General features: G+C 34.7%; 1 protein-coding gene across 1 annotated transcript; it reads left to right on the forward strand.

The window, feature by feature from the left end:
• The first annotated feature begins 1,055 nt into the window (after nt 1–1,055).
• On the forward strand, nt 1,056–4,973 carry LOC118747597 (adenylate kinase isoenzyme 1). Its single transcript, XM_036481649.1, has 6 exons — nt 1,056–1,184; nt 1,755–1,877; nt 1,947–2,089; nt 2,155–2,239; nt 4,094–4,243; nt 4,332–4,973. Exons 1-6 carry the CDS (start codon nt 1,056–1,058, stop codon nt 4,428–4,430), a joined length of 729 nt encoding a protein of 242 aa, XP_036337542.1. The 3' UTR covers nt 4,431–4,973.
• Nucleotides 4,974–11,842: the final 6,869 nt, after the last annotated feature.

Here is an 11,842-nt window from a genome sequence, read left to right on the forward strand (position 1 = left end):
GGACACTACATCCCTTGCACAGGAGACTTGCAGCGCCAACACCGACCTTCCCACGACAGTAGGGTCTACGCAAGCGGAACGGCCTAGATTTACATACATATATATTCCCAAGGGCTGTCACTCCAGCTGATTTCCCAAAAACTCGTTGGAGAATTTGTATGCTGTTACGACGACAACAACAACAACCGTCTCGTGTCCTCCAGCAGTAATAGCTTAGCACATCCCTCTAAGACCGACGCATTAATTGTCATCTGGATACCTCTTGATTTTGACATTGAATCCTGCGGAAAGGCTGTAGAGTACTAGGAGTTCGTCGGAAAGTGGTTGAAGCTCGGATATAGCAGAACGAGGGCTTAGATTGTCTTGCATCTTAACAGCAAAAGCTTCTACATACCAACGAATATCCACAAGGTTTACTATAGTTTCCAGAAGATCAACCTGAAGATTTATAAAATCAACACTGAAATATCCTTTTTTATGTATAGGAGGGAGTATTGAGCCAATCCAGTACAAATTTTTAAGCAAAAGTTTAATTATACTGGTTTAAAAAATATTTCGGACTTAAACTTTTGCTAAGTGTTTGGCCGAGCTGACCTTCCAGTTTGTGGTGTGCATCCTGAGGACGATTTCATGCCGCCTCTGAACATAAAATGGTTTTATGAAAAGCCTTGGCTGTTAGACTTTTCTGATTTAGAAGAAAAAATATACAGGGGTTTTGCGTTTTAAATTTCGATTTTTTTTTTTTTTTTAATTTGGTTAACAGATAAGTGGAAACTTTTTTCTAGTGCAATTGGAAAGTGCTGACCTACTTTTGTTACCCAATTATTTTTATCGCCGTACCTAACCCCCTCGCATAAGTATTCGATACGCTATTTTTTATTTAACCGCGCTACTAACCAACCGACCGGGTTGATCCATTAATTTTACTCAAATGAACCCCCGCAAACTTTCTGCATATAGCAATATATAAATTAATTATTTTTTAAATAAAAATCTATTCACCAACATACATAAACTCTTCATTGTTATATATATATATATATATTTACTCGAATATGTTCCAACTATACCACCACTACCATGTGTGTGTGTTTGTCCAGTTATTTATGTGTCATCAAATGGCGATGAAGAAGGAAGCCAATGACAAATCGAAAGCTGCCGAACTTCGAAGAGCACAAATTGGTGTAAGTAAAAATAAAAATAAAAAACCAAAAACAAAAGGTTGTGATAAACATACGTATCGTAATGTACTGCCAAAAATTTAGATGGAATTTAAAAATGTAAAACCAAAAAATATCTGGCTCCAGAAATACTCAAAATGCACGGATGTTGCTTAGTGTGCTTCAAAAAAAATAAAATTAAAATAAAAATAAAAATGTGGAAACTTTCAAATGCATTTCATAACACATCGCTAACTGATCTTTTTCATAGGACTTTAAAAACAAAGCGCTTGGTATCAGTTATGTACTAACAGCTTCAATCAAAAAAAGTGTACTAAAAAAAATTTAAAATATGCCTATAAACTAATCAGAACATTTGCATATTTTTGAATTTGATTAATAATTATAATATATGGCCCTGCATCTCGCTGCCGCTCTGCAAAACAAAAAAAAAGAATATCTTTTTGAAAAAATTTGATTATTGGTATTGAAAAGATGTCGTGAATGTGCGTAAATTTTATATACATAGCTACTTATTTAAATATTTGCAAATATGTTTGCCAAGCAACTCATTTTATTCTTTCCATTTTCCAGGTTGGCGTACCAATTGTTTGGATTTTGGGTGGCCCCGGCTGCGGCAAAGGCACACAATGCGCCAAAATTGTAGAGAAATATGGATTTACACATCTAAGCTCTGGCGATTTGCTGCGTGCAGAGGTATACACTTACATACATATATAAGATTTGTTTATCAATATTTAATCTCATTTGCTTGATTTCCTTTAGGTCGCCTCGGGTTCTGATAAGGGCCGTGAGTTGTCCGCTATAATGAAGGAGGGTAAATTGGTGCCTAATGAAGCGGTATTGAGTTTACTTGCGAAAGCTATTTCTGATCTCAAATCCGATTCGAAAGGCTTTCTAATTGATGGGTGAGTGTTTCATAAATTGAAAGTACTGAAAAAAAAAAGTAATAATAATTTCTCTTTTATAACAGCTATCCACGTGAGAAGGATCAGGGCGCTGCTTTTGAACAACAAATTGCGCCAGCGGATCTGATTATCTACTTCGATTGTTCAGATGTAAGTGAAGTTAGTCAAAGTCCGGCAGTTTCTAGTTGGATAGGTAACAATACAAAAAGCTGTTGAACACCTACGAGCTACAATAGTTACGTTCACCAACAACTTCATTTTTCCGCAAATCTAAGCTGTTAATAAGGCTGTGGAATATGTCACATGCAACTCCAAAACTGTAGTGGAACGTCGCGAATCCCTTACCGGTATGGCTGTTAGGCAGAGCAGGCTGTCCTCAGGGCGGTGTGCTTTCTCCAAACCTGGCCAAACTTAACTGCTCTAATAGCTACGTCCAGCTATATGCATATGTCAGGCCCTTCTCTTTCAGTTGTCTGCAGGAAATCACAAATGACACTAAATCAAACTAGTGTTATGCTTATGCTCTTCACTAGAAGGAGAAGGCTGGATAGCCTTGTACCCGCTGCTCTTAAGGAAGTCACTATTCAAATTTCTTCCTAAGTAAATATTTAGGTGTAATTTTAGATAGTAAACGCTCATGGGAGTCTCACGTTGACCAAAATAGCTGCAAAGTCTTAACAGCACTCTGGGATTCAAGAAGTAGGGGAAATTGAGAGAGCAAAGTGACATTTCATTTTGAGGGGAAGCTGCTGGTTTCTGCTGGAAAAATTGTTGCTAACAGGAAAACAGCTGCTCAAAAACAGCTGGTTGGAATTTATGCAAATCACAAAATTGAATTTGATGGTTTGGAAATTGAAAATGACAAAATGCGACTAATTAAACTTGTAAGAAGTAAGCAGTTATTTGTTTAATCAATAAACTTTGTGATTTGATTTTGAAATTTTACACTTTTGAATGTAAAAAAAAACTTATATCAGCTGTTCGTCTAACTTGCAAGTTTCTGTAAATTTCCTGTTCGCGTACTGTTTGGGATATTTTTCTCTTGTGAGAGAACTGCTGACATTTCACCGGAATTTTGCTGTTGGATGTTTTTTAAACCAACGCACCTACGAACAGGCAGTTTTCTCAGCCATTCTCTCAACGCAGATCAAATCAGCTGTTCTACACCTTTTCTAATAGGACTTCGGAAAGCGTCAACTATGTATATTTCAGAAATCATCAAATGTACTTCAGATTAGTCAAATGTACTTCAGAAACGACCAAATCTGGGACCTTCAATATAACTTAACCTTATAGCCCGGGAGTCCAGCTCCTTCCTGTCCAAGATATTAGTTAAACAAATTTCTATTGGGGCTAAATCTTCTACATGCAATAGATATATAAAGATAAATTCATGATCAAAAAATCTCTTTCAGGAAGCCATATTTGAACTAAATAGAGACAGAACTATACCAATATCGCCTCTTAGAAGTTTCTCCGTAATAACATGGTTACCAGATTTCGGATTTGTCTGTTAACAGTATTGCGCGTCATAACTCAAAATTCAAAAATGCAAGAGAAGTATAAAGTTTTAAGTTTGATTTTCAACTACAATTTAAAAATGTAGGTCACATCATAAAGCCGTCATCAGGCCTTACTTTGTTTTAAACAGCACTTAGGAATGTTGCCAAATTCTTAAGTTCTCTTTAGAACTTGCCAAACCAGAAATTTGACCCGTGATGTGGGCCTGACCTCAAGAAAGAACGCAAACAAATGTTATGTTCGCAGTCAGTCGCTGATCAAGGAAACAATTGTATAGGACATCGTTATATTGATCTAAAACGATATCTTTCGCTTTCAAAAATACTAGTTAATAAGTGTTTAAATAACTGCTTTGCTTTAAATTAGAGAAGGCTTTGTGCTCATCTGGCCTCTGAAATAATAAATTCGCTAAAATCTCTAAACATACGAGACACAAACAAGTTTACTAAAACCAAAAAACAAAAAAAAATTTAATTCTTTTAGGATGTTATGGTCCAGCGCATTTTGGGACGTGCAGCTGCTTCGACAGAAAAGCGCGCCGATGACAATGAGGAAACCATCAAAACTCGCCTCGCCACCTTTAGAACGAATACCAGTGCAATTTTGGATCAATATACCGACAAGACGATAACGGTGAGTGTAAACCATGCATACATACATACATATATTTTTCTTGCATAACTCCGATTATTCCTTTTTCTTTTTTTTCTTCAATTTACAGCTCAATGCCGAACGTACGGCCGATGAAATTTTCGTTGATGTGCAACGTGCATTGGATTGTCTGATTCAAAAGAAGGCTCAGGCGGTTGCATGCGCCTAATTTATGAATATCTATGCCATGCCACAAATAATATCCATAAATAGATAATAATAAAATTTACGTGAATGCACGTAAACCTGTTGTAGCACAATTGAAATGCGCATATACCTACATATAAATACATACATAAGTACATATATTACCAAAGCAATTGATATTAGCTAATTTATTAGCGAAAAAAAGCAAAAGAAAATAATTTATTTAAAAAATATATTGCAAATACTCTCGTACTAATATGCGTGCAATTTTTTCGCATTGAGCGGAACTACTACTTACAATTGCATATATGTATGTAATTCTCAACCCATAAACGCTTGAGTAACTATTTAGCCGCCCAAAATAGTTGCATAAGTGTAGCAAAACAAAAGAAACTATGATTAAAATGGTAATGAAGTATGTATGTGCGTGGTATGTACACTAATAAGAGCTGTCTATGGGAAATATGTGCTTTAATTATCTAAAAATTACAATGTATGTACTTTATTTATTTAATAACACAAAGAGCAATAAAAATTATTTTAAATAAAAATAAAAAGAGTATAATGAAAGAAAACAATAGATACAAATTTTAAAGATTTTTACGCTCATGGATATTTATATAAGTCCCATTTCACTCTTCGTTTTAGACTGTACCAGAAAAAAAAATCGCGGTGCACACAGGAAAGTAATTTTGCAGTTTCGCATTTTATAGTGTGATACATCGATGATCTTGTCTTGAGGCGACATTTTTTTTTATTCCAAAGTTCGTTGCGCTCAATTACCCCATTGTAATACTTACCCACCAAACCTCAGTTATTATCAACCACCCTATCGTACCACCCAGTAAGGAAGTATTTCGATTACTGCATAGGTGTCACCGAAAAAATTAAAAAATGTTAGTTTAGACAAAGAAAAAAAAATCGAAATTGCCTTGCAAAAATACCGCACGGCGCACTTTTTTTGTTTTCTTGTGAGATGATACGATCTAATGTGCATGCATGGTAAGTAATCTGTTTGTGTCATTTTTAATTACATTCAACTTCCGCTAGAAAATACTTGCAGTATGAGAAAATTTATGGCAAAAATGTATAGCTATAATTTTAATTAGTTACGCTTACGTCAACGACTATGCAATCACTGTCGCATTTCATATGCTTAAGGTGTTTCCGGTTTTATAAACGAAATCTAAATTACAGCGAATTTATTTGTATGAATGTTTCCTTTATTTTTACACTTTCTTTTTGCGGCCGCATTTTATTTTCCGCGAACAGTTTGTCACTGCTGGGGCATTTATATACGCTTGGAGCTCCGTTGGCATGATTTCAGGACGTTTTTACCGGGCTAACAATGCATAGTGGTCCAAAACTGTTCAAAATAGTCCAAATTTAAAGGAGACCTGTTGATCGAGATTTTGGAATTTTTATTTGTTTTGTTTAATTAAATTTTTATGTAATGTTATTTACAAAAGTGCAGAAAAAGTAGTCACATTGAAGAGAATCGATATATATATTAATATGTAAAAATCGGGCTTAAGAAGTATCTTCCAAATTTTATTAGCTTTCATTAAAAAAGAAAACAATCAAATCGGTGGAAAATTTAAAGTCTATTTCGAACAGTAAATTCCAGTTTTGGACCACTGTACAATGGTATTCGTTGTTCTGTATTCTGTATTGTTCTCTATTCCCACGTCAGTCTGTTTTCGCCGATAGCCACCACTAATGTTGAGCACATCTTTCAGCCCTGATACTCTGTTGTTGATGCTCACCGATCTTCGATCGATATTACTCACTACTTATTCCCTTTCAGGTAAGATATGGTTACGTCTTTTTACATTTCAGGTGACGATGTGTACCTATGAAGAGAGCTATGAACGGAAACTCGAATAGTCACGATCATCTAGTGCTCAGCTGTACCGCGGAATAATTACCTACAAAGGCTACCATTGCTGTGGTTGTCCACAGTACGCGACTTCATTAAATAAAGTTGCGGAAATGAAAAAAGCTCGCTTCCATTTATCTAATAAATAAGTCTGTCTTTTATTTTGTACTTTTGCAAAATGTACATTCTATCGAAGAAAAATTGCTATAACTCACCCATACTTTTACAAACTAAATTAAGTTCAAGGATTGCAAAATTCAATTTTTTCATAGCTTCTATTTTTACGCTTATTTTATTTTTCTATTTTTATATTGTATTTTCCGTCATTTTTGCCCCAATTTTAAATGACTTGCTGCACTACAGTTATTTGACTTAATGGCCCCCGTTATGAAATAAAACATAAGCGCAAAGATCAACGGTCAAATACCACTCATTATAATAGGGTGGTTCAAAAATGCATGTGAAAAAGTAAAGTCGGAATTTGTATGCTCTCGTCCCCTAGGATTGTTCTATACCGAAAAAATATACCCTTATTTTTTTTGAAATCCAAAAATATTAAGAGGTCGCTCAAAGCGCTCAAAGTTTTCCATATATTTTATATGGGAAAAAACTACTTTTCATTGAAATGGTATAGAGCTCTTGAAAATTAATATTTCTCGGTCGGAAAACTCTGGTTCTCTTCAGGAGACTTCCACTAACAATACTCGATTGTTTATTTAAGCATTGTTTGTTGCCTAAGATTTTTTATTTATCCCCACATTGCATTTACTGGAATTTTTCGAAGGCTTTTGGCGAGCTATAAAATATAGTCTCCTGAAGGGAAACAGAGTTTTCCGATTGAACATTATTGACTTCCAAGAATTCTATACAATTTCTACGAAAAGTTGTTTTTGTGTTTTTTGTATAAAAAACTTTGAGCGCTTTGAGCGACCTCGTAAATATATTTTGATTTCAAATTAAAAAATAGGGGTATATTTTTTCGGTATAGAACAATCCTAGGGGTGAGAGCATTAAAATTCCGGCTTTACTTTCTCACATGCATTTTTGGACTACCCTAATGTAGGTATTACAAACATGCATGTGCACTTATGTATGTAGATACAAAGGCATAAACATATAAAGCGACCTGCTGCTAATTAGAATTAGTGTACATATACATGCATATGTACATACATATATTTTCGTATATTAGTCTTAATCCAAGGTAAATTAGGATTTTTCCCATCAATCACTTTTCTTACGTCGACTTTAGATGAAATGCATCTTTCATTAGTTAGTAACATTTAGCAACAGTAGCGATTCATTAAGCTTCTTATCGGTTTGCTGGTATTTAATTAAAATTAAATTTGCTACGCCAGATAAGTTACAAAAGCTAAAATTGCTCTCTAAATATATGCATATGTGTATGTATGTGTATGTATGTTCTTACATTTGGATGTACATACGTACATACACTTGTATGCATTGCACACTGACGTTGAAGTTTGCCTTTCGGTCCAGATTTTCAGAAAAAACTGTTGAAATGTCGAAAAATGGCAAAAATTGCAAAAATGCCAAATTTCCAAATTTTGTTTTCAAATAGAATTTGGACGTAGTTTTTCCGAAGAAAAAAAACTCGTATTAATGAAAACCCAAATTGACCTCATGTCGATGAATTGATCAAAAATTAATGAAAAATTAGAAAAAAAACCTCGGCTCATCAATAGCATTCGCTTGTTTTCCCACAAATACGAAAATCTCAATCTATGAATTTACTTTAAAAACAAAGTGATTTCATGAACAAATCAACATTAAAAAATCAATATTCCAGATTCATCATTAGCCAGTCTTTTGTTGCTTAACACTTTCCGCGTTCTGGAATGAAATCCTCAAACATTTTTTTTTTTTTTTTGGATCGCATTATAATCGCCTTTCAAGGTCCAGCAATAGAGAGCAAGCATGTGGAGGTTTGATTTCCTATACTAACACTTCTCCATTGCGGCTATGTTCTGATGGAATCGTTCGCCATGTTATTCGCTGGTGTTTTGTTTTTACTAAGTTTTTTTTTTAATATTGTTCACACCTTTCTACTCATCTTGCGAATTGGATTTTCATTAATACGCGATTTTTTTCTCCGGAAACTTATCATGAAAAGTGAATCACAAAAAGATGATTACGCAAATGCCTTGAAGTGAAACAGGAAAGGTTAGTGACTATATATGTACAATGTACAAGCAGATGTACGTATACATATATGTAAATATATGCATATATATGAACAGAACTTTAATGAAACTATTAACGCTCATAAATAACTCAAGTTTTCCGGTTGAGCCACTTAACCACTCACTAAACGCACGAAGCTGCAAGTTTTGACGTAGAAATTCTTGTGTGTTTATCTTAAATTTTTCCTAGCAGACTAAAAACAGTTAAGTTAAACAGCTAGCATATGTATGTATGTACATTAGTCCGTACAAAAAAAAAAGAGTTCGCAATGCAACTTCGAATATAAAGTATTTTTGCAAGCCAATTTTGGAAAAAGGATTTTTTTTTGGCCAAACGTAGGGGTCGCCTTTTTCGACATATCTTCGGCATTAACAGTCGGATCTTTAAGTATGATATATCGCTGTTTTTGTCGCGAGGTGACCATTTTTTTGGTTTCAAAGTTCATTGACATCGAAGTACCTTGTTATAGTATTTACCCGCCACAGTTCTTATCATCCCAACGTACCACCCTAATGTGATAATAATTAAAGCTCACCAAAAACCAGCCACCAAAATACCTTGCTATTTTAGCTATTTTAGACTGAGCGGGGCGCTGACATTTTTTTCTTGTTTTGCTTATAATGTGGTACGGTCTAATGTACATATTTATATACGTATATTTTATATTCAAATACTTATTATTGCCGCCAAAGACATTTTAAATTTATCTTATGTTGATTTCGTTTCTTCCAAAAAATATTGCCCTTCCGCGGTACAAAATGTGTTTGATTTTACCCTCAACCCTCGAAGAGGGCATGTTTTAGCCATTGTCCTTGTCTAGCTCTCGCATTTCATAATATTCCCGTTTTAAGGCAACCATCTGATTTTCAGGGCAACCATCTCTCCCGACAAAACTGAACAGGGCTAAGAATGTGTATTTTTTGCCTTACAACAGTGTGACATTTTAAGTGACGAACACGAAAAGCGAAAGGGGTAGAAACGAAGACACCATTACCTTAGCTAAATGTATATTTATTTTATTGTATTTTTATTTAATTTTAATTTTATTTTATTTTACTCGATGACGTGAAAGCCGATTAAAACTAAAGCACATGGCTTTTTCCACATGGCTTATGATTAATCCTCTAAAACAAAAAAAAAAAAATGTTGCTCAGTAATTAATTTAAAACTAGAATACAAACCGGCAAATTATGGCCATATAAACATAAACATTAACAAGAAATCAAAACACAGCCAGCAGAATTTGCATAAATTCAAATAGTCAAACTCATCGTTAAACGTGAAGTGGATTGTCACTTAAAGCCATCTTCGCTCTATTAGTAAGTATGTATATACATATATGTAAGTACGTAAATATAATCAGCAATTACTCAAAAAGAAAAAAAATATGTATTCTTTATACCAGAAGCCTTGTAAGTACTTAAAAAACCAAGTTGGTTCTAGGCCTCCACTTAATGAAATTTGTCAAGTGACGTTAAAGAAAATTGAAGGTAAAGTAAAAATTGCTACGCATCTGCGCTACCGCAACAAATCAAATTTTAACTATGCATACCAATAGCGCGATTCCCTCTTTAGTTTTCTGCAAAAAAAAAATAATAATATCAGTTTAATATTATACAAAGCAAAGAATCAGTTAAGTAAGCATTATGCTCTGCCCGCCATTAGTTATTTGGGTCTATGAGAATTTTATTCTTTGTCTAGCTGTTGGAAGACAAAAGGTATGACGTAAATTCTGACAGCAAACACAAATGGCAAAGCTGTTTTATTTTTATTAAAATTATACAAATTTTAAATTTGAATATACTTTTATTTTAATTAAGTGCGCAAAACAAACAAACGACAAGCTAACAAAAGGCGTGAGTGCGCAAAGGCAGGGCTCTCCTGAAGTTTTCAGTTAAAAGTGTAAATAAATATATTTCGCATAGTTTAGTGTGGGGTTTGACGCACGCTGGAAATACGTAAATATCTTCGTAGAGTAGATAATTATTACTGAAATGATTTTAAATATTTAACTCACTCAAGTGGAATAAATTTTTGCGTGAAAGGAGCAGTTACGCAGCCCAACCAAGCAAAAAAAAAATATTTTTGTAACGCAAATAATTTCATTGTATAGTTTAATGTTTTTTAAATCTGCACCCAAAAATATTTTTTCATTCGGACACTTACTTTCAAAGAAAAATTAAAATTTTCAAAACACTGCAAAAATTTGCAATTGTTGATTAAAAGAAAACTACTTGGAATTTTGCAACAAAAATTACACAGTGTACTGTTCGACTACAAAAATATTTATGTTGGTAAATTCGGTGCCCACTTGAGGAAGCCTTACCCTATTATTATTTTTGGTTCGAAAATCGTGTTGTTCCAAACATACAACTACGAAAAAGGCGAAATATTATGGATATTACGGCCACTGAAAATCAGTCGAATTTTTATGTTTCGTACCGTCAGAACATTCCAGGAGATTGGTGGAACCGGCGACGATGGAAAATCCGCACGTCCACGCATTTTACGAACGCCAATAGCCGTAGATAATCGAGTTAGTCAAAATCAGCTGCATAAGCGGAAATCAATCTTGGACTAAGCGCATATAAGTAAGAGGCCCACCGGACACTTACCTACTTACAGAAGCGTTGAAATCAAAACGTATGTAAGTCAAAATCGAGAGCCTTGCTTCGCCAATATGCCCAAAACTGCTAAAGACAAATTTTATTTGCTGACAATAAAATTTTTACTTTTAATTCAAAATTTTCGATTCTAGGATTCAACGTGGCGACCACCCAGCTTCTGTGATGGTTTCAAAAAGACGCTTCTTCAGCTTATAAGGCAAAATCGCAACAAAATCATGTTCCGAACTTTATTTCCATGGCAGGTTGGCCATCTGGTAGCCCAGACCTCAACCGAGTGCACTATAAATTATGGTCCGTTGTGGAAATCATGGCTTTCCCTACTCGGCATTCAAGTTTTGAGTTTTTGAAGCGCACTCTTGTCCGAACTGTGTAAAATTGTCCAATGAATGGGATGCGTACTGTAATCGATGAGTAGCCAAGCCATCTTCACCTCTGATGGGAGCCAAATGGAGGCCATTTCGAATTTGGTGTTCTTTAGCCATAATACGAGAATAAACAACGCAAGCGATCAAGATCAAAGAAGGCCGGACGTCCACAAACGACTTCAAAGTTTTTATTGACGACAAACAAGGTGATGTTGAGTGTTTGGTGGGATTGAAAGGGAATTGGTAAAGAGTAGCTGAACGATAAATTTGGACCTCTACTGAGCACAACTCGATCGTTTAAATGAAGATATCAAGAAATATCGACCGGATGTGGAAGATGTTATGCTCCATTATAACA

This window comes from Rhagoletis pomonella, unplaced genomic scaffold, assembly GCF_013731165.1.
Source record: "Rhagoletis pomonella isolate Grant_MI unplaced genomic scaffold, Rhpom_1.0 Rhpom_scaffold_00012, whole genome shotgun sequence".
NCBI lineage: Eukaryota > Metazoa > Arthropoda > Insecta > Diptera > Tephritidae > Rhagoletis > Rhagoletis pomonella.